This window comes from Osmerus eperlanus, chromosome 2, assembly GCF_963692335.1.
Source record: "Osmerus eperlanus chromosome 2, fOsmEpe2.1, whole genome shotgun sequence".
Lineage (NCBI taxonomy): Eukaryota > Metazoa > Chordata > Actinopteri > Osmeriformes > Osmeridae > Osmerus > Osmerus eperlanus.
The window spans coordinates 7,124,138-7,152,130 of NC_085019.1; the positions used below are offsets into that span (position 1 = coordinate 7,124,138).

The 27,993-nt window shown below is 43.4% G+C and overlaps 5 protein-coding genes across 12 annotated transcripts; 2 read left to right on the top strand and 3 right to left on the bottom strand.

Moving 5' to 3' along the window:
- Positions 1-4,559: 4,559 nt before the first annotated feature.
- Positions 4,560-10,380, top strand: slc27a1a (solute carrier family 27 member 1a). 5 transcript variants are annotated; one of them, XM_062449798.1, is made up of 14 exons: positions 4,560-4,978; positions 5,129-5,187; positions 5,298-5,465; positions 5,593-5,987; positions 6,102-6,269; positions 7,107-7,176; positions 7,306-7,397; positions 7,683-7,792; positions 7,935-8,144; positions 8,243-8,369; positions 8,453-8,590; positions 8,835-8,999; positions 9,094-9,240; positions 9,567-10,380. In XM_062449798.1, the coding sequence occupies exons 3-14, from the start codon at positions 5,299-5,301 to the stop codon at positions 9,722-9,724; spliced, it is 1,947 nt and encodes a 648-aa protein (XP_062305782.1). In that variant the 5' UTR covers positions 4,560-4,978; positions 5,129-5,187; position 5,298; the 3' UTR covers positions 9,725-10,380. The 5 variants fall into 5 exon arrangements, with proteins under 5 accessions (XP_062305782.1, XP_062305765.1, XP_062305756.1 ...); XM_062449781.1 differs by having other exon boundaries at positions 5,129-5,176; XM_062449772.1 differs by having other exon boundaries at positions 5,129-5,465.
- Positions 9,957-13,824, bottom strand: trim35-13 (tripartite motif containing 35-13). Its single transcript, XM_062449903.1, has 6 exons — positions 13,264-13,824; positions 12,373-12,468; positions 12,046-12,276; positions 11,894-11,916; positions 11,586-11,704; positions 9,957-11,479 (listed from the first exon to the last, which is right to left on the bottom strand). Exons 1-6 carry the CDS (start codon positions 13,663-13,665, stop codon positions 10,941-10,943), a joined length of 1,410 nt encoding a protein of 469 aa, XP_062305887.1. The 5' UTR covers positions 13,666-13,824; the 3' UTR covers positions 9,957-10,940.
- Positions 13,825-15,827: 2,003 nt separating this feature from the next.
- LOC134010177 (zinc finger protein 569-like) lies at positions 15,828-19,087 on the bottom strand. Its single transcript, XM_062450028.1, has 5 exons — positions 18,692-19,087; positions 18,496-18,614; positions 18,308-18,416; positions 17,215-18,226; positions 15,828-16,960 (listed from the first exon to the last, which is right to left on the bottom strand). The coding sequence occupies exons 1-4, from the start codon at positions 18,966-18,968 to the stop codon at positions 17,619-17,621; spliced, it is 1,113 nt and encodes a 370-aa protein (XP_062306012.1). The 5' UTR covers positions 18,969-19,087; the 3' UTR covers positions 15,828-16,960; positions 17,215-17,618.
- A 3,882-nt stretch (positions 19,088-22,969) lies between these two features.
- LOC134010151 (zinc finger protein 300-like) lies at positions 22,970-25,082 on the bottom strand. 2 transcript variants are annotated; one of them, XM_062450027.1, is made up of 4 exons: positions 24,566-25,082; positions 24,406-24,481; positions 24,214-24,319; positions 22,970-23,958 (listed from the first exon to the last, which is right to left on the bottom strand). In XM_062450027.1, the coding sequence occupies exons 1-4, from the start codon at positions 24,859-24,861 to the stop codon at positions 23,327-23,329; spliced, it is 1,110 nt and encodes a 369-aa protein (XP_062306011.1). In that variant the 5' UTR covers positions 24,862-25,082; the 3' UTR covers positions 22,970-23,326. The 2 variants fall into 2 exon arrangements, with proteins under 2 accessions (XP_062306011.1, XP_062306010.1); XM_062450026.1 differs by having other exon boundaries at positions 22,970-23,979.
- Positions 24,423-27,863, top strand: pgls (6-phosphogluconolactonase). 3 transcript variants are annotated; one of them, XM_062450051.1, is made up of 8 exons: positions 24,423-24,513; positions 25,011-25,208; positions 25,329-25,384; positions 25,651-25,918; positions 26,010-26,117; positions 26,262-26,363; positions 26,972-27,112; positions 27,280-27,863. In XM_062450051.1, the coding sequence occupies exons 4-8, from the start codon at positions 25,655-25,657 to the stop codon at positions 27,424-27,426; spliced, it is 762 nt and encodes a 253-aa protein (XP_062306035.1). In that variant the 5' UTR covers positions 24,423-24,513; positions 25,011-25,208; positions 25,329-25,384; positions 25,651-25,654; the 3' UTR covers positions 27,427-27,863. The 3 variants fall into 3 exon arrangements, with proteins under 3 accessions (XP_062306035.1, XP_062306033.1, XP_062306034.1); XM_062450049.1 differs by lacking the exon at positions 25,329-25,384 and having other exon boundaries at positions 24,424-24,513; XM_062450050.1 differs by lacking the exon at positions 25,329-25,384 and having other exon boundaries at positions 24,497-24,513; positions 25,069-25,208.
- The last annotated feature ends 130 nt before the right edge of the window (positions 27,864-27,993 follow it).

Here is a 27,993-nt window from a genome sequence, read left to right on the forward strand (position 1 = left end):
GGTTTAGTCTGACTCTAATCTTGTGTGGTGAAGCAGGAAGGAGAAGAGGTGCCATCAGGGATGCCAGCCAGTCTCAAAAACATTTTTTAGATAGATTATTTGTAGCTTCAGCTATTCTGTAGAATCAAAAGGTTTCATGAAAATGAAATGACATAATTATTTACTGATCATGTGAGCGACTTACATTAAGTACAGGGACATACCCCCGAGGCAAGTAGGGTGAAGTGCCTTGCCCAAGGACACAACGTCATTATGCACAGCCGGGAATTGAACCGGTAACCTTCAGATTACGAGTCTGACTCCCTAATCGCTCAGCCACCTGATTCCCCTATACAGAAACTAAATGAGTTCACCTCCTTCCCTCACTGCTCTGTAGTCGCTTCATTGACTGTAAGAAGACATACAATACAGTCTGGGAAAGATAGGACTGAGGTGGATGAATGTCTCTTTAAGCATAAACAACAAATTGAAATGTCTCTGTATTACATTTCTATTCATGAAATTCACCAATATCCAGCGCATCTTTCAGTTTGTACGATGCTTCTAACAATTCCTATTATATCAATAACTATTTAGTTTAGTTCAGTCATGGCATTCTTGATGAATGGTGAGGGGAAAGGCGTCATGGTATCTTTAATCATGGTGTTTCGTTTTGTTGTTTGAAGCTAATGTCCTCAGGATCACACAGGTGCCTTTGAGGCAATCCATGCCAATGACAGCTGAACATGACGGAAACCAAATGAATACACTGTTAAACATGACAAAATTTCACGGGTAGGCTCAACACTGAGAGAAAAGGAGACCGAAAGGGGGGACGGAAAGAGCGAGAAGGAAAGAGAAAGAGAGTGGGAGCAGAGTGTGGAGAGCGGTGAAGGGAGGACAGGGACGGTTTCTGACTATAAAGTGCTGAGAGACTGAGAAGAGACAAGCTACCAGCACCCCTGGCTGTTGAGTTGAGTGTGACAGACTGAGGCTGTCACCACTGGAGATAAGACAGGCAGATTTGGTCACCAGACAGGTAAGACTCTGCTCTTTCTCTTTGGTCCAGTCTGGCATTTCATCCAGTTTCATCTGTGACTAATTGTGCAAAGTAAGCTGATGCTTCATTGAAATATCAGGCGGTGATGCATTTACATGCAAGACATTCCAAAGGTTACCATACCTGCATTTCTCAGGTCGCATTTGAAATTCTCAAAAGTGCAGTACTTGTTCAACCTCCACATCATCTAGTCACTTATGCACATCATAAAAGCACTTTCTCATTATTTTGACCAAATTGACAATGCTCTGGTACTTTCAATCAAATGATCTGATCTACTATGATCTGTTGTTTCCTACATTATCAATTATTGTGTCGTGTTGATTAGAATGTAGGCTATTATATTGGTTCTCTGTTAAATAGTTTTACCCCCACAAACATCTAGACATTTAGTTAATTACATGAGTCATGACATGCACAATGGCTGAGCTAGTTGTCATAATTGTAGGCCTAATTCATCATACAATGCTACATGTACAGTTCTGCCGAAGGGGCATTTGCTATGTTTACATTAGCATTTGTATTTTTTCCTTTGTGCTATGCAGTTTTGTAAAATAGTCTTGTATTTTCTGATTCACATTAACATGAATAACACACCGTCAACCCACAGAGGAGGCTAAATTAGTAAGAACATTGCTCCTGTCGAATGGACATTTTCTAATCATCAAGTTACAGACTCCTGGGCACAACTGTTTCATGTTTAATTATTTTTTGCGGCCTCGAAGTGCTCATCCAAACAACCAAGGTACCGCACATCCTTGGGTCCTAAGATGGACTGGACACCTGCAAAATTACAACTTTGGACAGTGCCTGGTTCTCAAGCTAATTGTTCCTCTAAAAACATACTATAAAACTTGCACACATACACACACAGAGATTCCTTGCATTATAGTATAGATTGGTTTAGGATTGTTAGGGAATGTATAGTAAGCTGTTTTGTATCTCTTTCAGCGTGGCATGTGTGCACCAGTGACTTCACATACAGGCCCTTCATTCATGGACCTGGAGGGAGTGTCATTGCTCATGGCATCAATTTAAAGCCTTGTCCCATCCAATGACATGATGGGTTTGACATCACAAATCTCTTTTGTTGCTGCCTATTCCCCATCTCTTTTCGTGGAACCATTTTCTGCTTTGTCATTTATTCCCTCTCTGACAGGAAATTGCAGCTTGTTATGGCTGTTCTGCTTGTCCACTCCACGATTCCTTGATTGGCATGAAAGTACCCCCCCCCCCCACAAAAATTGGAGAGGTGACAAAAGAAAATGTGAAAGTGACACAAAAGTGCCAGAAAGTATGGGATGCCATATATGCTGGTGAAGTTGACAAAGCAGTGCTGGTGTCTGGGACCTTGAGAGTTGATACATTTCCTCAGAGCGGCATCATTCTCTGTTGCACATTCTTTCTTCATACATTCCATTCAACCTATATAATTTTTCCTATCACTCTTTCTCTCTTACAGAGACACACATACTGCAAACAGGAAAGTAAGATCCAATTTCGGATTAAATAATACTGTATAGAATGAAACGGTGCAAGGTGTGAGATGTTAATGCCGCTGTTGTCAGGCATTCAAGCAAGCAAAAGACTTGCAGTGAAGACTTCAGAAATTCTCATGCATCACATGTACGTACTGGATGATGCCTGACTAGGGCTGAGTGGAAATCAAGCTCTGAGAGAAATCAAGCTCTGAGAGAAATCAAGCTCTGAGAGAAATCAAGCTCTGAGAGAAATCAAGCTCTGAGAGATATCAAGCTCTAGGACACCTCAAACACATACATGACATCATTGCATACTTTTCCACTTCTGAATAATTGACTTTTAGTTTCTGCTTCTGTGCAGATGACACCTTGCTGGCCTATCACATCATGTCCACAGTTTCATCCCTGTCCTCTGCTTTGTTCCTCCCGGAGCTCAACTTCTCTGCAAACCCCAGACCCCAGGCCTTCAATGTCAGCTTGTCTGAACCAACCCCCCCTCCCTCCTTGAGCCTGTCCTGCTTCACCATGACCCTAGGGGCTCTCTCCAACCTCACTGCTCTAGGCATCCTGACCAAATCCAGAGTGAGACGACGCCAGCGTGCCAAGGCTCCGTTCCTGCAGCTGGCCAAGATCCTGCTGGTGGCCGACCTGGGATCTCAGGGGATCCCTGGAGCCTTCGCCCTCTATCTGCACCTGGCTCTGAGTCAAGGACACAGGGCTACAGTAAGACAAACTGAGCCAGGAAAGGAAGTCTGCCAGGCATTTGGGGCCACCATGGTCTTCTTTGGCCTGTGCCCACTTCTGCTGGGCAGTGCCATGGCTGTGGAGTGCTGTACAGGCCATCACGCAACCCCTGCTTCACGCGGGGTTCTCAGCACTCATCCATCCTCTCCCTGCTTTGCAACACCTTGAGTGGGTTGGCACTGCTGCATGCCGGACAAGCTTGCGAGGATTCAGGAAAAAACCTTCTGGACGATATGGGACCTCCGCCTCTGCCTCATCCTCCTCCTGTTCCCTGGATGTTGAAATGATGGCCCAACTGGCTCTCTTCACTTCAGTTTCCTGTGTGTGCTGAGGCCCCTTCATAGTGAGTCAATTTTGACACTTGCATTTCATCATCCTTTAGTTTCCTCTTGACTGATGGAAGTCACCATTCTAAATCGGCCTATTCGTGTTACTTGTATTCATATAATAAGATTTCATTATGTACAGGTTTCCATTTTACTACATGTAGCCTATAGCACAAACCACTAGGTTTAACCACTATGAATTGTTTCTCTCTCTATCTCTCTCACACACACAAACACACACAGCTCTTCATATACATTTCTGAAGGTCAGTACTATTACGTAGGTTCCATACTTTCTGTCTCAGTCACAGCGTCTGCTTGTGGGTCTACGCATAGCGTCGTGGAACCAGATCCTGGACCCGTAGGTCTACATCCTGCTGAGACGAGCAGTGCTTCGTAGGCTATGTGGTGTGTTCCAGCCTGAGAGGTTGACAATACAGAGCAGCTCCTTCTCGGAGTCGCGCAAGAAGCCCAGCAGTCTGAAATGAGCAGAGTAGACTTCTGGAGAATGCAAATATCCAATTTATTTAAGTGTTCTTAAAATACTTAAGAAATTAATGGAAACATTTGCTAACACAATCCTAAATGAAGGCAATGCGTGTTAACAATTCATAAAGTGTTACGTGAACTGGAATTTTTTTTATTTCCAAAACAACTCTGTGAACACCTTGAACAGATTAAAAAAAATCAAAGACACGTTAGGCTATCCTAATTCAAATACTAATCCAATCTGACTGAAGTAATGTGATAATCTGTTGTCTTATTAAAGCTCATGCGTAGTCTTCTATTGCTGTTTCCCAATTCCCACATGCATCAACTGGCTAGTGTTAGCAGTAGCATGGCAGCGCAGCGCAGGGTGGTCTGAAACGGATTCTGTCTGACATCGTCCAATTGAATTGAGCAGAGAGTTTGATGGGCGTCTACGCTATCAAATAGATGAGCTCACTGAGACGTGTGGTGCATTTTTGTACTGGTCGCACTGCAATAACACACAATATGGAGTAGAAAGAATAGTCGAATGCGGTTTCACTCAAAAATAACATTTATCAGTTGGATAGCGGATAGTTGGATAGTTGGATTTTTTTTTATCTCGATCTCGGTTACGCGTAAACAATGACATATGTTTAATGAAATAGACGATGAAGTAACAATTCGCGTTTACTAGAAACTGTGTCGCAAACTACAGTTAATATTACTAAATTACAGGATAAGCTACGGGTTTGGCTCATTTACAATACAGTACCTGGCGTTGGCAGTTGGAACTCCATACCATAGTTGAGTGAAACCCAACAAGTATTCCCGTTTTCCTCGACAGGGTTTTTAGGTGAAAGGTTAAAAACATCGCTCTAAGTATTTCGCCGTTTAATCGTGTAGCCTATCATACTGTCGGTAAGTGTAATCGATAGTTTACTTTACAAATCACGTACAATTTGCCAATAGTCTGATTTCAGCCAAATTGGCTGAGAAGTGAATGGATCGATTATTTAATAACTGATGTTCTCTGTTCTCCTATCTCGATTATACATACCTTTGGCATAGTTGTGACTGAAGAAGTGGATATCCTCCAACAGTGAATTTGCTTAAGAAGTGGGTATACTGTGAGTCTACAAAATAATGAGTGTAATTGCCTACACCCTTGATTACACTTCTTAGACTTGACCACACGTCCCACTTTATTTCTCCTCTTCACCATCCTTTGCATTGCAAGAATGCGCAATGTGGCAAAAGCTTCAGTGACTGTGGGCTCCCTGGGTCTGATGCGCCTCCTCGGGGTGCCCTGGTCCTGGAGCCTGGCAGCAAGCTTCGGAGTCTACCTGGGCATAGGTGGATGGAAGTACTTCTACATTGCAGTACGCACAGCCAAAAGAGACCTCAAGTGAGCATTTGACAAAAACCTTTGGTGTTTTTGTGCTACTTTAATGAGTTGCCATCAATTTCTCCGTAGACTATGCTATAGAATGTCAACAAAGTAATCGTTTACGATGTCTCCTCAAAATTCTCAGTGGCCTCTATGTGCTCTTGCAAGTGAAGTTGGCTCTGTGGCGGCACCTGCGTCGTCGAAGCAACATCCCCTCCATCTTTGCCCAGACAGTGAAGCTCCACCCTGATAAACCAGCTCTGGTGTATGAGGCCACAGGGGAGACATGGACCTTCACCCAGTTGGATCAGTTGTCCAACTCTGTGGCCCAGTGGGCACTGGCCCAGGGCTGGGTGTCTGGGGATGTGGTAGCCCTATTCATGGAGAGCCGGCCACTGCAGGTGGCCCTGTGGCTGGGTCTGGCCAAGGTCGGGGTGGAGGCAGCTCTGATCAACTTCAACCTGCGTCTTGACTCCCTCGTGCACTGTATCGGTGTATCCGCATCACGAGGGATTGTCTTTGGAGCAGAGCTTGCTGACGGTAAGTGGGGGTTTTTGCCAATGGAGGAAGAGGGAAATCCAATCCATTTGATATGGTGGGCAACATTCTGTCTTATCTATGTGACTGTGAAGCTCTTTGGATCTCTCCCGTCAGCTATGCTGGAGGTCAATTCTTCCCTGAACCAGTCCATGGTACGATTCTGCACAGGAGAGCTCAGTCCAGATCGCCTGGCCTCTCTAGGAGCCCAGCCTCTGGACCCCATCTTAGCATCAGCATCAAGACAGCCGCCTCCCCCCTGTTACCCTCTGAAAGGCTTCAATGGTAGGCGGCCATTCAGGTCTTAGGCAACGGCCTGTAATTTATGTTTGAAGTTTTAGCCATACAGTTTTATGGAAGTACAGTGACTGTATTGCCATAAAAACTCAACCTTTATGTTCAAATCTAAATCCTTCAGCTTGGAGAGTGTTACAGGCTGTGCTCCCTCCTCTCACAGACCAGGACCATCAAGGGATAGCTTGTGGCTTGTAGGTTTTAGCTCCGGAGCCAAGGGACAGCTTGCATTTCTGCTCTCTATATTTTACCACAGCTTACGCTGGATACGTAATATCACGTATCAATATTTCTTTTTAAAGAGCTTGTGTGTGTGTGTGTGTGTGTTTGTGTGTGTGTGTCTGTGTGTGTGTGTGAGAGTGTGTGAGAGTGTGTGAGAGTGTGTGAGAGTGTGTGAGAGTGTGTGAGAGTGTGAGAGAGTGTGAGAGAGTGTGAGAGAGTGTGAGAGAGTGTGTGAGAGAGAGAGAGAGAGAGAGCCAGTAAAGCAGTGATTTAATTTGCCAATACAAAAAGTCATTTTTCCTATGAAGTACCTGTTGATACCTGTAGTAACCACAAATACACTGTATAAAGTCATTAAAGTGTCTACCACACGATATTATTACTCAACTGGAAAGGGAATGGGACACTCTCCTGGGACAAGTGCACGTAAACATGAAGCATGTTTTCCACTTGTATAATAGTATGTAAGTACACAGAAGCTCCTATGTAACTACAACTATAACAGGTTTACAGATACATAGGGATAGGGTCATCTTGTGTTTCCATGGTTTTCCCCCCTTGCCCATTGGCTCCAACCCCACTCGTCCTCCATCTTTGTCCTTACAGATCGCTTGTTCTATATATACACCTCTGGTACTACTGGCCTCCCCAAAGCTGCCATTGTGGTACACAGCCGGTGAGTCTTCCATCATCCTGGCTTCCAGATGGGAAACACACTTGGCTCCGTGGTGGACACGTTGCTACAGCACAGCCAGGTGCTATGTTTTGAGCTCCCCTTTTGATGCCGTGTTATTTCCTCCCACAGGTATTACCGTATCGCAGCTTTCGGATACTATGCCTTCCGCATGCGCGCCGACGACGTCATCTACGACTGCCTGCCCCTCTACCACTCGGCAGGTAAATGAAACGCAGAGCCAGTTGGGTCTGTTCTGTATTCGGACGGTGAGGAACTTTCATTATCTCGTGTGCACTTTCGTACGTCACCTTGGATAAAGGCCTCTGATGAAGGAGAACATGTAAAAGTATGGAATTATGGGATACTGTGTCTACACTCTCTCCCCCTGTCTATGCCCGCCTGTGTCTGCTCTGTGTCTATCTTTTCCTTTTGTCTTCAGTTGTAGGCTTGATGGCCTCACTTAATCACTGCTTATACTTGTAATTCTGTTTTCCCCGCTTGTACAGGTAACATCATGGGAGTAGGGCAGTGTCTCATCAATGGACTCACTGTGGTGGTGAAGAAGAAATTCTCTGCCAGTCGTTTCTGGGAAGATTGTATCAAGTACAACTGCACTGTGAGTGGTTCTCCATGTTGATATTTCCTGGTAGTGTGTACAACGGTGCCAGTCAGATGAGAGGATTTGCTTTAGGATTCTTTCGCAAAGCCCTCGGTAAATCATGTCTGTGCCTGTCTTGTGCCCACACACAACCCTGCAGGTGGTGCAGTACATAGGTGAGATCTGTCGATACCTCCTGTCCCAGCCCGTGCGTCCTTCTGAGAAGGGCCACCGGGTCCGTCTGGCGGTCGGGAACGGCCTCCGCCCCAGCGTGTGGGAAGCTTTCACGGAGCGCTTTGGCGTCGCCCAGGTCGGGGAGTTCTACGGAGCTACCGAATGCAACTGTAGCATTGCCAACATGGATGGCAAGGTCAGGGGGGGAGGGGTCATGAAGTCTTGAGCGGAAGTGCCTTCAGTCTTCGGCTCTTTGCGTGTCGTGGTGTTTCAGCTGTGTGGTCTCCTCCGCAGGTGGGAGCGTGTGGGTTCAACAGCCGCATCCTGCCCAACGTGTATCCTATCCGCCTGGTGAAGGTGGAAGAGGAGACCATGGAGCTGGTGAGAGACAGCCAGGGCCTCTGTGTGCCCTGTCTCCCTGGTAAGAGACCCCATCTGATAAACGGATGACCGAGCCAATCAGCGGCCAGGCCTGTACTCGTTCAACCCCTCTGTCCCCTCCAGGCGAGCCAGGGCTGCTGGTGGGTCGGATCAACCAGCAGGACCCGCTGCGGCGCTTCGACGGCTACGCCAGCCAAGACGCCACCAGGAAGAAGATTGCGCACAATGTCTTTAAAAAGAATGATTCGGCATATCTGTCAGGTGGGGGGCCTCAGTGTTTTACGGTTCAGTTTGGCATTTCATACAGGGCCGCTGCTTTAGTATTTGCCCAACCAACCAACCAACCCCCCCCCCCCCCCCAACCAACCCCCCCCCCCCCCCCAACCAACCCCCCCCCCCAGTCAAAGCAGTCTAGAACTGTGCCTGATGTCATATAATCTTATTGTCCATTAGTTGATCGTGTTCCTCACCTCCTCTCCTCTGCTCTCTTCCCTGCTGTGACCAGGCGATGTCCTTGTGATGGACGAGCTTGGATACATGTACTTCCGGGACCGTAGCGGGGACACGTTCCGTTGGCGGGGGGAGAACGTCTCCACCACGGAGGTGGAGGGCACTCTGAGCACCCTGCTGGGCCAGGCAGACGTGGCAGTGTATGGGGTGACAGTGCCAGGTTAGACCAGCCTCCCTCTCCCCCATGGAACATTGACCCGACCTGAGCGATGAGGAAGAGGGATGATCTGTGTGTGTGTGTGTTTCCTGTTCAGGCGTGGAGGGAAAGGCAGGGATGGCAGCTGTTGCGGACACAACAGGGAATTTTGACTGTGCGGCTTTCCTGCAAGGGGTTCAACAGGCACTGCCCCCTTACGCTCGTCCTGTGTTTCTGCGAATCTCACCACAAGTCGACACGACAGGTCAGCAGACTGTTTTGGCCCCTTTTTGTTTTTTTTTACCCTTTGCCCCCTGGTATTCTATTTCCCATTCCCACATTCACATTTCACATTTAGTCATTTAGCAGACGCTCTTATCCTGAGCGACTTACAGTAAGTACAGGGACACTCCCCCGAGGCAAGTAGGGTGAAGTGCCTTGCCCAAGGACACAACATCATTTTGTCTGGTGGGGAATCGAACCGGCAACCTTCTGATTACTAGCCCGATTCCCTAACCGCTCAGCCACCTGACTCCCTTTCCATTCCTCCACTCCATTCCTTCTCCGTGTGTGTCTGCTTCTCTCATCCAGGCACATTTAAGATCCAGAAGACTCGGCTGCAGAGGGAAGGATACGACCCGCGCTTCTCAACTGACCAGATCTACTTTCTAAACTCCAGGGCAGGGCATTATGAGGCTGTGACGGAGGCTCTGCACAGCGCCATAGTGGAGGGCCGGATGTTTCTATGAAATTGAGTGGAGAGGCACTGTGAAGAGGGCCTCAACTGAACACGTACTGTAGAAAGAGGAGGCAGAGTGATGCGATGAGCTATCCATCCCATCCGCCCTACACCAGCTACCTAGATCTGAACCCTTCAGGGCCTCATAGATGGAATGGCTACTGATTAATCAATAGTCTCCATGAAGTACTGTTACCATTGTTTTAACACTGTATGAATAATACCCCAGTTCTCACAAGAGGGAGTTTTACCTTTATACTTTATTTTGAATTCCTCAGTTAGCCAAATGAACACCGCTAAGCCTTTGAGCTACAATGCACTTAAAGTTTGGATTCTGTGGGTATTACTTGAAGCGGTTATGCTGTTAGAAGGAGCAGATCTGCTGATTAGAAGGTGAGTAAAAGGCAAAGCACCTTAGTTACAGAGTTTTAATGAACAGAAATGCCTCCAACCTTGCAGTTATGTTCTACAAGCACAGTTTAGTTGAAAATAACGTTTCACAGATTTAGGAAATACTTGACTGTCCATGTTTGAGTGAGTTACTGTGTCGGTGAGACTGTGAGGTCGCACATTATGGGAAGCCACATGCAATGCGAACGCCCACATTTACCACAACACAAGATATTTTTGATTGCAAGATTGCATAAAACTAAATAGACTCTTTATCATGTTTGAAGTAATGGCTGATTTGTTCTCTAACATGATGATTCTCACAATATTATGTGCCTTTGGTGCCCATGGTGTCCTAAAGTCTTTTGTCTTCATGCTGTCCGAGAGAGAACTTCAGCCAAGAAAGTTACCAGTTCATAACAATTTCTTGCATTCATGCTGAAAAGCTTACTTAAAATTTCTAAATTATTGTAACTGTGTTTTTCCTTTAGAGTAACATTGTTACTATGACTGATTGTGAATAGTAATAATATACTTGCTCTGCCCTTCAAGCAATGTTTGGGTGTAATGCAAAAAATGAATATTTTAAAGAGACAACCGTTTATCTTTTATTATTTAAAAGCTAGTTCTAATTTAGCATATTCCTGAGCTTTTTTTTTACTTAATAAAGTACACACCATTCTCACACAGGTCAAGACAAATAAGTATCGACTAAACATGCTTCATTCATAAATGACTTCTGATATTCACCTCTAGGTAGTACACACCATGTTGTTAGTAAGGTAGTATGTTTTTTTTCCACACATTTCCGTCTGTTGACGCTCCATGCAGGCGCCCTACATTTCTACAGAAACGGACAGCCTCGTAGGCAGGACTTTCAGAGGGTGCTCCTTACAGGCCGTGCAGAAGTAAGGGAACGCCCTGGGTATGATGAGGTCAGAGAAAGCGTAGAGGGGCCTCCGCTCCCGGGGGTCGTAGAAGGTCAACTTGCCCCTGTCCATGTCCAGCACAATCCTGATCACCTGTGGCTCTTGTTTCATAGTCAGGTCTTCCCAAGGGGCGGTGCAGGCCTTGTGCTCTCCGTTGCGAAACCGTATCGTCCAATATCCCTCCGATGGCGTCAGGACGTGCTTCCCCTTCCTGTTGATGGACTCGCTGGCCACGCCCACCACCCAATAGGAGTTGTTCTTCACCTCCACCTCCCAGCTGTGGCGGCCGGAGCAGAAGCCCACGGAGCCCAGAAGCTCGGCGCTGATGTCAAAGCGCTCGGGGTTGTCCGGCAGCTTGAAGATCCGGGCGCTGCACTGCACCGCCGTCAGGTCCTCTGACAGGACGAAGCAGCACGCCGCCGTGTTGGGGTCCAGAATCACAGGGGCTATAGGCAGAGACAGACAATACACAGACACAATTAGTAATACAAGGGAGAGAGGATGGGGCAGGAAGGATGTGTGGAATGATGGCGTCAGGCTCCGATGACTCACTGTATGAAATGATGCTCTTCATGTTATCCCAGATGTGGAATTTCAGGGAGCCCAGGTGCTTGGCCACGTCGATTAAGGCTCCGGAGATTTCCTGTGGATCCAGGGGCTTGCGCCAGGTTCTGGAAGGACATCAGGATTACAGTCGTACAGTCATATTTCCATTATAAAGGAGTGCAGCCAGCCACTGCAAAGTCTGAATCCTGTGTTGATAAGACTGGGTCTATTTTGTAGTCGTTATTGGGTATCGTCGGATTAGCTATTTCATGACTGAGCCATGGGTCATACCCTTGACACCTAACTGCACTTACCTCTTAATAGTATCCTTGTAGTTCTGAAAGAGACAGAGATATACATGTCTTAAATGGACACATACGGTATTCATGTTTTCAAGTACAGCTTTATCATTTCAGATTGAGTTTAGATTGTGTTTGTCAATTCAGTTCACGGGTCATCGTTTTACCTGCAGGAACGGTATGTCCGGAGATCTCATCTCCTGCTCCACGATCCTGATTGTATTGGAGAGGGACGTGAGCTCCTTCGACATCTCCTCAAGCTTCATGTTTATCGTCTGACACTTCAGGTCCTCTTCAGCCTTGAGTTCCATCAGTCTAGTTGCCTCTTCGTCTCTGAGAAACTGGTGTAAAGCCTCAAATTCATCCTTGATCTGCTTCTCTGTATGCTCTGCCTGGTTCTGGAATGACAAGTTTGGAGGGCCACAATCTATATTAACATGTGAGCACTGTATATACTTAGAATAAGTCACAATGCACTGCTAAAAATACTCTACCTTGATATGCGCTGTTGTTTGATCACAAACAAGCTTAGCCTTCTTGTACAGCTTCAGCTTCTCCTTGAGTGGCTTCAATGCACTCTTGAGTTCTTCCTGGAATGGAATAGCAGCACATCAACACTTTAGCACCGGGTCAAGCTGGTAGCGGGCCAAGATGTTGGCACGACATGGAGCTTTCAACGGCCACTGCAGCATCGTGTCGGGAATGAGAGAGAAGGACCGACGAAGAAGGCAGATGAGCCTCATGCCATGGCAACAGAAGAGTATGGGTCATGCAGTTGAGCGACTTAATTTAGAGCAGAGAGAGATGATAACGACGACGTGACCACTCAAAGTCGGATCCTACATTAGCCTTGCTTTACTCGTGGTTCCTTCATCTCCAGAGAGGGTCACAGAGGTGACAGGTGTGCATGAGTGGTATGCGGAGGGGCACACACTTGAGAAACCTTGTGGGACTCTGGTTTCAGTGACCCCAGAGGCCCTCTGACCCACCCAAAATATGAGTGTATTATTAGAGCAATATTAAACTCTCCCAGAAGCGACAAGTATATTCCTGTTAGAATAAATAAGACTTGGAGAAGTACAAGAGTGTTTATACACAGTATGAGTTTCAGTTTTGTAAAAAAAAATAAGACTTGTATAGTCTTCTCTGTCATGTTAAGATGGGTGTTCCTAGTAGACACTATTTGTGAGTGTCGAAGTAGCAATAAGTAGCAAAAGCTGTCAGTACTGAATAACAATAGCGTTAGTGGACCACTTACAGTGCACACAAATTGCAATACCACATACGCTGTGCTGAAAAACAAATAAGATAGGGAACTTATGTACACGATGTAAATTGTGTTTAGTGTAATTATATACATTTATACATAACATTTCCTCTCCTACCTTACAGTCAAGTGTACCCTCCTCAACAGGGTAGAGTCTGTGCCCCTTGTGTGCTGCTGTCGCCTGGCACACTCCACAAGTGGGCTCCAAGTCCTCCAGGCAGAACCATGTGAGCTTTTCTCCATGCATCTTACATGCCAGAGGATCATCATTCCTTTTGTATTCCCTGTAGGATTCACAGGACTTCTCCAGCATAGTGCTCACTATAATCTCGTCCATTGAGGAACGACGCAAGCACAGGGGACAGCAGTGAGACTCCTTACCCCCTTGAGTCTCCCAGCAGTCCTTCAGACAAGCTTTACAAAACTTATGTTTACAGGAAAGCAAAACAGGTTCTTTCAGAATATTTCCACAAATGGGGCAGGAGAGTTTGTCCTCGTGGAGAGGCTGTCTGGTTGCCATCTTTCCTCTGAGGTGGTTACCAGTTCAGCAAGGTCAGATAAGGTTTCCCTGCTCCTCCCACCATTGCAGATTCACCTCTTCCAAACGTCCTTGATGCTGGAAAACAAGTGTCCATTTATGGGATACTACAGGACTGTCCAATGAATTGATTAGGAGCTTGGAGTCTTTCAAGGACCAGAGAAGGTACCATTTCAATGACAAATGGAGAAAATATCCAGGACATGTCAGAGATTACTACGGGCCGGCCGTAAGTTTGTTTTCAGTTGTGGATGGGACAGCTTTTTCTAATAACTGATGTGGTTGTTGAAAATATTTTTTGAAATAAAAATGGGCAGGACAGTTTGTCCGTTTTCAAAAAGTTGTCTGATGATACAGACACTTAAAGGGCTGTGACTTGATGACTGATTAATTCCTTTCATTTTGTGATATAGTCTCAGGTAAGTTGTAAGACAGGAAAATAAGTGGGTCGGCAAGAATAAGGTGGCCTATTGAAGAAACGGAAGAAACCAATAACCACAAATTAAGCTTGTTATTATTAAGGTATTATTAGATGGAGAGCACTTATTGCGTAGACTGGGTAGGAAAATACCCCACCACTGATCCTTGGAACATTTTCTCACACCCAGGTCTGGACTTGGCCTTGGTCTATTTTTAACATTTGACCAATCAATCTTCTTAAGGAGTCACACAGTAAGACATATAAGACACTCCCATATTTGCTGTAAGGTGAATGTAGATCCTTTTTAAAATGTTGCAGAGTAAGCACCCTCCTAGGTATGTTGATATTGTGCTAATGAATATGGTACTGGATGTTTTATGTTTGTTTGTTTTGAAGTTATGCAGTAAATGTACAGATCCTGTCAGATATTTTGAGATATTATTGTATGTTTTCCTATTCAAGGGTCTTAGAACAGAGCAATGGATGGAGCCTTTTTTGAAAGACCAAGCTAGTAATGAGCCATGAGACTCAGGCACCCCTGTGTGTGCAAGTGAGCAACAATGGGATGTTAAAGAGACAGATGAAATATCAAACGCGTAACCAGAGGGCCTATTTTTAGAGCCGAGAACCATGGAGAGGGGTTCCAGGATTGGAAACACAGCTGAGGGACACACAAGACAAGGAAGATCTCCCCATTATTCAGCAGAGGGAGGACTCATGTGCCACTCTCTGGCAGCACTAGCTAGACATCTGTATGCATCTGCACCAGGCCTTCTTCACCCAGCTGTCGTACAGTGACTTGTCAGGGATCCTTGTTATTTTGGTGTCAGCCTTGTCAACCATCCTGATCCAAGCTCAGTAGAATGTCAGCCCGCAAAACCAATGGGCATGAATTAAGCGACGTTGAAAGAATGGAACAAAATGGCATGCATTTCTACAATCGAGAAAGAGAAGTGGGATCACAATAGTATGTGATGACATGAGTCAAGAACAGGGACACGTGTGACGGTGTGATATGGGGCAAAAGGTTCTGTTTAAGTATTTAGGATGGGATGTGGACTCCCCACAACACAGAATTAGTGAAGCAGGCTTTAGTAAGCCCCTTGGGCTTACCTTACAGTCCTCCAAAGCTTCGTGAATAGGGTAAACTCTATGATTCATATGCCCTGACTTCCTGCACTGTGAGCAGATAGGTTCCAAGTCCCCAACACAGAAGAGGGTGAGTTTAGCTCCATGATCCACACATAATCTTTGGGTAGGTCCACGGTTCTCCTCAAAGCACAGAGGACACTCTTTAGAACCCTGCTGTTCCCAGAAGTTCTCCAGACATGGGTTACAAAAGTTGCAACCACAAGAAACGCAGCTGAGCACCACAGGAAGAAGGAAGATCTCCCCACATACAGCACATGAGGACTCATCTTCCATGAGAGATGAAATATTGCCATCCATTCTCCCTGGGAGCTGGTACTAGACTTATGTGTCTGAATCCAGGTCTGTGAGACACATATGTTCTGTATGTAGGCTATGGGTGTCAGACTGGATATAGATCTAGAGGAATCCCTTCCCCAAAGCAGCCCTCCCCTACTCTAGTTGCACCACACTGCAGGCAACATTTGTCTGTGACTATTAATCAAAGTCCAACTACTAAGTAACAACATTATTTTTAGACAACTGTGTTGGAGAGGAATAATATATATAATGTTACAACCCAATTTTTTTGTGTGTATTTTATTGTGCTTGCTAAAAATAATGCAAAAGAATAGGCCAATGTATTTTTTGGGACGCACAAACACCATAACAAGTATTATAGAGTAAAATAACTATATCAATGATTTTTAAGGCAAATACATTTTTTTGAAATTCACTGGTAAGTAAAGAGAAAATGAAAAAAATGAAAACAGGATGTAGCCTACAGCACAATTCAAATTAAATACTCAAAAACTAGCACATGCTGTATATTTCTGACAAAGATTAGACATTACAATACAGGACATTATCCTTTGATACAGCTGACATGGTCCTTGTCAACTGAAACCAAAGAAAAGATTTCGGAGAAGGAAATCATAAAAAGATATCCATGTTGAAGACTGAAGTTAAATGTTGGTAGGCTTCTACACACAAATGTAATGTTGATTATTTGGTTTGCCCAGGTGTATCATACAGTACCTGCTGTCAATTTGGGATCTTTATCTAATGATAACATCTTGTGAATTTAGTTTTGTCTTTGGCAGATTCTGAGGGTAACTGAGAAGAATCATCGTATCAATAATTTGCATGACTTTTCACCCAGAGCACAGTAGGCTACATGACTGGCCTTTATCCCACTGGAACATCTGTAATGTGGGAAACGTGAACAGCCTACTGCCTGCTCTAGAAAGATACATTGAACTTTTTTGATTCCGATAAATGCTTGTGAGATGGGAAAGTGTCTGCGTAGACAACCCTTAAGTTGATCTTGTGATAAAGAAAAAAGGCAGTGTTTGTTGTAGGAAACGGTAACGTTAAAGACCCTGTAAAGTCATTTATACTGTACTTTAGTATATCTGTTTATTGTCTCGTATTTCATTACACTGTACTGTTGCATGTTCCACTACTCAACAAGCTAGCGCTGGTTATTGCATTGTTCCACTTCCCTATTGTCATTATAACCTACCTTGTTCACACTTTATATAGCTCAGTCTATCTGGTCTGGGTCTTCTGGCTTCAATGGCTCTGTATTCGAACTGTGCAAAAGGACTATAAAGTTGCATCTAATGTAATTAGACTAATTTACTCATTATTTAGGTATTTTTGTTTGATACCTACTACAATCATCACAAAAGATAAGAATTCCATTGGTATTTAACCCTGTGTTATCTTCGGGTCATTCTGACCCATCAGTCATTGTGACCCACCGTTGTATTGCGACAACTTTACAGCATACAAAAACAAAGTGAATCATTTTCTTTTAACCGTTGGGCTGTCTCAGACCCCCCACATTGCGATGGTTAAAAGAAAATTATTTTTATTTGTTTTTGTATTGGGTAAAATTGGGTAAACACAACGATAGTTCGTTATGAACCTTTGGGTCATTTGACCCGAAGACAGCACAAGGGTTAAAGGATTGTCACGGATACTGAATTTCTTGGATCAACAGGTGGAGTGACCTCATCTCAGTATCAGAATATTCCACCAATTCAACAAGTGAACTCTGTTCTATTCTCCTCAGATCTATACCACATGTTAGCAATCAGCATGTGTCCCTTCTATGCAATGGATCGAATTTGCATATTACATGCACACTCATAGAAACCTCAATGGACTCAACTCAAGAATATGTGTTTTTGTTAGAATAGAATAGATTTGTTAAAAACTTTTGTATTCATGACCTACCCGGCAAGGATATATATTATTTAGCAATAACTTTACAGGGCCTTCAATGTTCCGATTGTGGAAGACATCTCAATAAAAAACACCCTCATCTCCCTACAGATGCTGTCCTGTTTTTTATTACTAATCTAGGCTACTATTTCTATCAGTTGAAACATTGGTGTTGGTTAAACCCATGCTTATAGGCATAACTCTTTCCACAATCTACACAGCTGTATGGCTTCTCCCCTGTGTGACTTCTGATGTGTACATTCAAAGAGCTTTTCTGGGAGAAACTTTTTCCACACTCCATACAGCTGTATGGCTTTTCTCCTGAATGGGTGCGCTGATGCAGTTTCAGATATGTTTTCTGAGCGAACCTCTTGCCACAAACCGTGCAGCAGAAAGGCTTCTCTCCAGAGTGACGTCGGATGTGGACTTTCAAGTAGCTCATGTAACTAAAGCTCTTCCCACAAAACAAGCAGTCAAACTGCTTCTGGTCCTTTCCTGGTCTGTGATAGTGTGTTGGTTTTCTTGCAGTATCTATATTCATATTACCTGGGAAGTCTATGTCCTCCCCAGTAATAGGGTCTGCTGCTGTGTCTATATGAGAAGCTAGAGATGGGTCTTCTATTAGGTTTTCCATAGAGGTGGAGGCTGCGCCTTGTTCCTGTTGGATGTCAGTAGGCATTGGATATGGGTTGATGCCACTTTCATAGAGATGAAGATCTTCAATTGCTCCCACTGCCATGCCGTCCACAGCTGATACACACCCTGTCCATTTTTAAAGGAAAGAGCATGAAATACATTGCCAGTCCAAAACGCAACTTTTTAATGACTTAACCAATAGCCTACCTTCTCTGTCCTCTGCAAGTCCCTTCTGTTGTTGGCCTGTTGGTCTGTCCTCGAACATCTCCTCTTTGACAAAGATCAGTTCAGGCTCGTTGTCGATCAAGTTTATTGCCTAAACGGACAGCGAGGTATTGAGTTAACTCGCAATTTTCTATGATACTATGAGATCACAACACCAAGCATTAACTTACCTGGGTTACATCTCTCAAACTGTGGGATGCCACCGACTCTTCTTGAGGGGGTTTGCCTTCTTTCCATAGGTTCATACACCAGTCTTTTCCAAACACACCATCTATGGCAACTGGCGCGTCTGTAAAATGAAAACACCGATCAGTATCATTATTCAAGGGACGTTGACATTTTCGCTAGCTAAACTAGATCATTTACCCCGGTGGAGACCGTTAAATTCATCAGATGCCCGAATCCCACTCGGACCAGTTGCCTTATGGTGTGTGTTCCTCGAAGCCCTTAATTCAATCTCGAGTAAATAGCATTTTTTCTTCAGTGCCTCAATCTCATTCTTGTGCTGAAAGACTTCAGAATGCATCGCAGCAGAACACTCATCGGCCACTTTTCCAATTTCGGCAACCGCAGCTTTGGTTAGTTTATCCAAAATTACTGCTAATTGAGCCTGAAAAATTCCACGATTTACCATAGTATTCATTTTTTATATATGGTAGCATTAACTGGTTACTGGCAACCGGCTGAGGAGAATTGTACCTTTTTCCAAACATCAAGGACAGTTACACGATTTAGACCATTGTGCCGCCGGCCCTTTTGCCGGTTGCAGTAGTAGTATGTGTGCTTAACTTCTTCCTCGCCGGTTAAGAGCCCCGGCGTTCACCGGCATACAAAACGTGTTTCTAACGTTGTGAGGATTTTGGGAACTGCCTTTTAAAGAGACAACCACCCAAACTTCAGCTGCACCAGAGTCCGTACCAGAGCCCGTCAACGGAGAGCCTGTCGACTCACCATTGTACCGAATTTTGGTTGCAGTTCCACCAGAGTTCCACTGGGGGTGATGGCGAGCCAGTACAAAATGAATGGGAGTCTGAATGCTGATTGGTTACATTTACATTTAGTCATTTAGCTGACGCTCTTATCCAGAGCGATTTACAGCCATCTGACTCCCTCAGATTGGTTAGTGAAGGACTGACTACGACCAGAGATCCCGCTTGATGGCATCCGAAGCGGAATCAGAATGTCAGAGCATTAGCGACATTGGCAACAGCATTAGCAAGCCAAAACTCTCTCTAGCATGTGTATTGACAGGGAGAGCCTAATCTGTCAGCTGTGTTGTCCATGCCTCGAGAGAAAAAAGGAAGTGACCAGAGCTTGCCCTAAAGCAGTATCTCTGGTTGTACGATGTGTATGACGTCATTTACATTTTAAAAGGCTTTTTGGAACAGAAAGGTGACTTTAAAAAAAATTAACACCCAGCAGTGTGTATTTTGGTGCTTTGCCTTCGGCAAGGGCACAACCTTTGTTCTCTCACATATATATTATTATTGTTTCTCTTCACATCCCTAAGTATTCGTCAATATTTGGACTACATAGACAACGTCGATGTCAAAAGTTTTGTCTTGGTAGCCATTGAGTTGTTTGTATTTGTATTTACGTTCCGTTGCACGGTTTAAGTAGAAATTGCGTTTTTGTGGCGAAAAGTGAAGCTAATGGTGGCTAACTTGCTAGCCACAGTCAATGACGCTACTTACGTCACGAAAACTCGCGTGACTACCTCTAGCAGAACATTAGTTTAGCAGCTCGTTAACTTCTGGGAGATAGCTAAGCTAAGTGCTTTACTGCAAGGCAGCTGCAGAAACGCCAAAAGCAAAGAGGCCAGGGTGATAACTATTTACTAATTTTACTTTGTGATATGACACACAATTGTGATGTGTAATGTACAATATAAACTGATATTATTAAGGAAGTACATCTACTTTCGGAAACAGTAGTCTACTATTTCACTGAAGTATTAGCATCATGACATTAGCCTCTGTTGCCCGGGAAACACATACTACAGTGGTCTATGACGCATCTGTTTTCAATCGTTAAAATAAACATTCCTCACAAATACATTTTCGTTGTAGGATTTATTATGACATTAGATTACAAGTAAACGATTTGTGGGTGAAATGATCATTACCTGTGGGTTCAAACCAGTGTAGCTCACTGCAACGCTGTAGCCTACGCGAGACGCTACAAAAAACATCTAACTACACAGCTGTTTAGGAAGTCAAACAGCAACAGAACATGTTCGGCACTCCCTTAAATCAAAAGTCTATCTAACTACTAACCTGAACTTCATTGCCACAGCCTAAACTTTGTCAATCTGTTCATGAAAATAATTAATTTCAGCCTAAACCGTACAACGGAACGTTGAATCCAATTCAACCAACGCAATCGCTACCGAGACGAACACAGCAGTAGTCTAGTGCTGTACCGTAGTAGTACAATTTACCGGGGCAGCTTCACACAGGGCTATATCGCATTTTGCGTTGTTACTGACAATGATCGCTACCATTGAGCATTTTATGAATGAGCCATTTTCCACTAAATAAATGTCAAGCTTATTTACGTTTTGGGGGGCATATTTTCAGTTAGCAGATGGTACTGTTTGAATCGCGATTCCATCTTCTACTGCCGGGTAACGTCGTAGAATAATCTTCAAAGGGGGTTCTTTATTAATGAATGAATGCAATGAGTGGGCTAAATGCCTGAAAATATCACGAGAAGGGAAAAACTTAAAAGGACGTTTAAGTCATAGAGATTAGGTCAATTTTTACACCGGTCTGCCAAATGTATTCGTTTTGATTCAACGATGAGGCTGCCTCTTGCAGGGGAAGTGAGAAGACATCTATTTCATTCTACACTTAACTCGTATTTTCAGTTGTAAATGAGCAGCAAATAAAAAAATGCTTTTAAATCTTTGTAATCTATCTTTATAAATAATAAGTATGCATTTTTATATAAAATATACATAAATATCAGTTGTAAAAATTGCATTCAAAGACGTACCCCTGTGCAACCGACGCAAGCAAGCACGCCCTACAATTTCCTCAGGAATTGTACCCTCTAGTTTATTTTTTGATTTTGCAACCTGACCTCACAATCTATGGGGGTATTGCTCCGTAGCTCCATATACCTCCATTCATCCTGCAGTCGCTCGTTAGTGCCCTCCTATGGAACTAGAGTGAAACTGCAACCAGTTCAGAACCCTGAAGTTTCCCGAGAGTCGCAGTTCTCCCCATATTAAACATTCTCTGGCCGTACTGACTGTGTGGTACGTTTTAATGCAATTCCTGACAGGAGTGTCCTGTGTGCCTGTGCGTTTGATTCCTTAAAATTTCTGAATGCATTTAAAATGTATTTATATGATTAAAACGTTTTTGACCGTTCGTAAAAGCCTACAAACTTAAATAAGAGAAAAGCTGAACTTTTGTGTCCACACTGATGACCAATCAGAGGACAGATGTTCCAGAACTCATACTGCATAGACATTTGTAACACGCTGCACCCACACCTATGGAAGCAAATCGTTACCAAAACTCATTCACTAATTTCATTTATGAGTCAAATAATGCAGCCACATTCTTAAAATGCATTATTTGACTCATAAATGAAATTAGTAATCAATCATCCTATTTGCATTTTAATTTTCTTCTTCAACAATCTTTCACTTAACCCTCGTGCTGCCTTCGGGTCACATGACCCAAAGGTTCATAACGAACCATCATTGTGTTTACCCAATTTTACCCAATACAAAACCAAATAAAAATACTTTTCTTTTAACCTTCGCAATGTGGGGGGTCTGAGACAGCCCACGGTTAAAAGAAAATGCTTCACTTTGTTTTTGTATGCGGTAAAGTTGTCGCAATACGACGGTGGGTCACAATGACTGATGGGTCAGAACGACCCGAGGAGAACACAAGGGTTAATTAAAATGAAAAATAAATAGACATTTGAGATTTAATTGTCAAAATATGCCCCAGCAGATAGATACCTAAATTCAATTTGAAATGTAAAATTTGAAAATTGAAATGCATTTCCAGAAATGCATTTTCATTTTTAAAATGTGGCTGCAAAATCGTGACCACAATTCAAATTCAAATGCATTTGCAGAAATGCAAAATGAACGAAAAAGCATTCTGAGCGGCGCAACAGAGAGACGTCAGTAGCCGCTCTTCTTCAGCTCCCTGCTGACCGAGCTACCCATCTTGTTCGGTAGGGTGCGGTGTGCACATCTGCATTGCATTACATTGCAAATGTGCCGGGAAATTGATTGAATTGCCGCTGTGTTTTTTTCAGAAAGGGCTTCTAGTAACGCTCAAAGTGATAGGTCGTCTGTGATGAACACAAACGTTTATACATTTGATCATGATAGTCTATTATAGACAAAAGTGCAATTCTTCAAATGGAGCAGCAGTTCAATTTTGTGCTAGTTTATATTACTATTTTGTCCGCGATGATAAATTGGCAGGATGCGCCAATAGCTGGCACTGTCAATCAAAACATTGAACCTATTCACCACAATGCTGTATGGAGCCCATCACTCATAGGTTGAATTTTCAGACCATGCTAGCCTATAACTTTCAGGCAAAGTACAGGGATGAAATTCAGATGACCTGTGGGGAAATCATGGAATCTTAATAAAAAAAATAATAAATATATTTTTTATTAAAAACAAGTCACAGCAAATATAGGAAAACAGGTTAATTTCCTGTCAACCGGCATAATTTGGCTTGTTGGTGCCTCTATACATCCTTACTGATGCAATAATAAATGTACCATTATAATTGTGATCGTTGGTAGTACTGTTTCTGTTGATACAAAAATGTATAATACTATGACTTGCCTTGTTGGTCACTACAAATAGCTGAGGAAAAAAACACGATTGATTCAAGCATTTACTTAACAGTTAGTGACAACACCACAAATGAATGTCAGTAAGTAGCTGCCACTACTGTTGGACAGTGCCAAATGTTCGTAAGTGTCTTGTAAAATCAAGCTGTTTATTTAATGTCAAAGCGCATGTATTGAAAGGTGTTTTGTGAGGTTACAATTTTTGGTAAACCCCTTTCCACACTGTGAGCAAATGAAAGGTTTTTCTCCTGTGTGAGTGCGTTGATGCATGTCTAGAGTACATTTCTGTATGAAGCCCTTCCCACACACAAGACAACGATACGGCTTCTCTCCAGTGTGCGTACGCTGGTGTGTATAAAGGTGACCTTTCTGTGCGTACCGCTTCCCACAAAGAGTGCATCTATATGGTTTCTCTCCTGTATGACTTCGCTGATGGATTTCAAGCTGACTAAAACATCTGAAGCTTTTGCCACACTGCATGCAGCCAAATCTTTTCTGTATTTGAGGGGTCCTCAAGTTGTTCATCTTCATGTTCTTTGCAATACTGAAACTTTGTGGGACAGCATTTCTGCCACAACTTTTTCCTGTCATTGGAATTGTATCCAAGTGTGTATCTGTGAGGTGTGTATTTGGGCTCCTTAAGCATGTTGAGGGAAACCACGTGTCCAATGTCTCTGGCCCTGCTGTTGAAGAGGACTGAGTGCTCTGGTTTACAAGGTTCCCAGCAGGCACATGCACTTTAACCAGGTTGTCTTTAAAAAGCTGATGCTCATCTGGACATTTCTTAGCATCTGCAGGAAGTGAAATAGTGCCTGTTAGGAAAACAGAAGTTCATGTATTATTATTATTATTATTATATGTATTAATATTATTCTAAGTTTGGTTTTCATAAGCAAATTATAGAATACTGCACAATATTGCCCTTACTTCATACTTGTAATAGCAGGCCAGTTATTCGATTTAGGCCTATATAAGGCCCTTGACAAGAACGTACTGTACACCTGGCCAAGCCTGAATTGATTCAATTTAACTACATGGACACTCACTCTTTTCGCTTAGCAAATTTGTCTCAGAGTTTTCTATATCGACCTCTGACGGCTCTTTTTTTATCACGGTCAACTCTGGCTGGACTCTCGTTGAGTATGAGGGCAGCTGTAGAGAAAAACATGTTTTAGAATTGCACCATTTGTTCACATATCTACTATATTGGCCATAGCCTATCACAGTTCAGAACTCACATCACCAAAAGTTGAGTCAGCATCTGGAACGAAAGTGTTGTCAGAGGGAGAACAACCGCTTTCCGTCGAATTATCTCTAAGATATCAGAACAGCCTATATTAGACAGGGTATGTCATAATTTTCATTTTAAACTCATGCCACGGACTTAGCTTCGCTAACCTTTTAATTGCAGGACTCGTCCATCCAGAGTAATTCTCAGAACCAACGTTCAATCTAGTTGGTGTTTTTGCCTGTTTGTCTGCAACATATTTTTTCTCTTGTGCGGACCAAAGCAATTTTTCCATCAGCTGCAATTTGTCTGTAAGCGATGCAATTTCATTCCGGCCTCGAGTTATTTCGAGCTTCAATACCTTTGATTCGATCTCGACCAGTTTGCTAATTTCTAACACAGCTGTTTTTGATAAAGAATCCATGATGGAAAGGAGCTGTGATTGAAATGAAAAAATTGAAGACATTTTCCTAATGACCGTGTCTGTGTTCTGTGGAGTTTATTTTAGCTTCTCTAAATAATGACGTACAGATATCGTTTCCAGAAGCGACAGATATTTACGATATTGTTGTCATCTGAGTGCCCTGACTTCTTCTTTTTATTCTTCTTCTTTAGATTGCCCCGACTAGAGTAGGCGAAAATGCACATTAAAACACATGGTTTCCTTCTACAGGACGGAAGGTAAATTACAACGTGTGCATGAGTAACACAACCGCGAGGACAAAATACTACAATGACCATAATGCAATAGAAAAAAGTTTCAGGAAGTGAAACTGATTATTTGCCGACAGTAATCCTGAAACACGATACAAGGTAAACCCCACTCATAACGTCTTTCTTACCGAAAGAAAAAAGAACGTTTTGCATCACATGCATTTAACGTCTGAATGATATGTATTAATTATTTGGTGATTCGTTTCTCTCGTCTTTCAGACTGTAGCTAGGCAGGCAGTAGCTGCATAATTTACAGAAGAAAGCACGAAACCCAGGTTACCTGTATAATTTGTGATTTACTATCTAACTATCTCTAGTAGCCTAAAAACGTATTCAATCAGACAAGTATGCTTTATGTGACCTTGCAACGCATCGTCAAAGGGATAATATCTGCAATGTCATTGTGAATTGCAAAACAATGTGGCAATGGACACTTCCTTGCCAATACAAGTGTACAGAATGAGCAGTGCTCACACCCTTCAACAGCAGGCTGTCCACCTTAACTTTACCTCTAACCCAAAATTTACCTCCTTTCTGTCAGAGAAATGTCAGGAAGAAGAGTTGTGTCCTTCCCTTCATCGGTAGAGCTCGGCCCAGTGCTGGCTCATCTAGTGGCCTGTCGGGCTGCCAAGGCCATCTCGTCTCATGGGCGATTCTCCCTGGGTCTCTCTGGGGGCAGCCTGGTGTCCATGCTCAGCAAGGAGCTGCCTGCTCTGCCTAAACTAGACTGCAGCAAATGGGTCGTAGGCTTCTGTGACGAGAGGCTGGTATCATTTGATGATCCAGAGAGCACCTATGGACTATACAAGGTATTGTAAGAAGTAAAGGTAAAATAGCACCCACACTAAGCCATATTTTCAAACCACCACCAGGTAGACAATTTTACTTTTCTCCACACAGAATCAACTGTTCTCCAAGGTCAATATCCCTGATAGTGGGGTCTTGGCCATCAATCCATCTTTACCAGTCGAGGAGTGTGCTGAAGACTACACCCGCAAACTGAAGGAGGTAGACACAGTATTTTTTCTTTGAACATCAGCCTAAATTTACACATCAAAAGAAGTACGTTAATACATAACCTTCATTATAGTAATATTGTCATTACATGGGTGAAAGAGTGTTGTATGTAAGGTCTTTGTTTTGTATGTGTAGACCTTCCCACAGGAGGATATTCCCATGTTTGACATGCTGCTGCTAGGAATGGGCCCTGATGGACACACCTGCTCTCTCTTTCCCGGCCACCCTCTCCTGGAGGTAAGGCAAAATCATTCAAACTGCTCTAGATTGGATGACATTCAGTACAACTGAAGAACAGATAAATGGGTAGACAGGTTTTCATCCTATCGCCTCTTTTGATTTATACTGTCTCATCTGTGTATGAAAAGAGAAATGTAATTAGCTGAGGCGTTCCTTCATCTGGTCACAATTAAGGCTTTTTAGATGTATTCTTCAAAAGAGCAGTTATTCGTAATGGAGAGGAAAGCCTCAACATAATGTACATATTCATCGCAGCCACTCCTCAGAATCATGAGCCAAATTAGACGCGTTAAAACCGTGCATTTAGATGATCTCATTTAGATTTGGAGCCAAGCCATGCTCTTTGCTGTGGTTCTTGATATGTTCTTTCACACGAGTATACACTATCGTGATCGTATTATTTAAGACATCATACCATTATTGTGTGGTTCATCCATGTGCTTACTCTCAACTTCGTTATATGTCCATGTCAATCATGTTCATCCGTAGTGTTTGGTGTACTGTATTTGACTTGTCTGTCTTGTGGTACTCTCGTTGCTACTCTCGGGTGGCTCTGTGTACTTGTTTTATGGTTGACATGGGTTTGTGTGTACCAATTCTTATAGGAAACTGAGAAGATTGTGGCTCCCATCAGCGACTCGCCCAAGCCGCCACCACAGCGTGTGACCATGACTCTTCCTGTGGTGAACTCGGCTCGCTGTGTGGTCTTTGTGTCAACAGGGGGCAGCAAAGCAACTGTTTTAAAGGTACAGTGTACGGTGTCCATTTATCGGTAGACTGTTAAGAGTATGTTATCAAGACCTACAACTTGTACTCACTTAAAATTACAGAATGTTTGCGTGTCTAATTTAATAGATGTAAGTTTATGAAAAGTACATGTTTTCCCATTCAACAGTATTTCTGTCTTTCACAGCAAGTGCTAGAGGGTGGGGAAGGCCCAGTTCTTCCTGCAGCTCTGGTTGTTCCCACCCACGGCGAGCTGCTCTGGCTTATAGATGACCCAGCAGCTGCCTCCCTCACTCTCCAGGTAGAGAGACCAGGACCAGGGGCAAAACTCTAACAACTGCCTTTCAACCTGACAGTAGAGTACCCATCATTCCAGTATAATTTCCACTTGAAGAACGGGTATGAGTATGTATACAGATTACAAGCAAAAAATAGTCGGCACTGTTCTAGGGGAAATTAGAGGATTGAAAGTATTTACTCTCAGAACCTCTGAAAGCCGTATTTTTAGGTTCGTTTTGTAGGCCTGCTTTACTGCTCTAATGACAAGTGTATAGTAAGGTCACTTGTACTTCCATGAAATACACAAGTAGACCTCTATGTAAACTGTGTTAGGGAATGTTGTGATGTTTTATGTGAAGAAGTTGTATTGCGAAGTAATCAGTATCTCCACTGATTTAACTTTGTGTGGCCACTGTAAAGCTGGAACAGGTTTATACCAGATTAAGTTCAGGTTTATGAACACTGAACAACTATTGTATGCAAAATGAGGAAATTACAAATAAAAAATATATTAAAAAATTTAAAAAAATTACTCGTGGGTGTGGTCATAAATGCTACCCAATATGGAATGTATGCTATTCATCCCAAACTTGTAGCAAATCCTTCCTGCTACATCAGCACT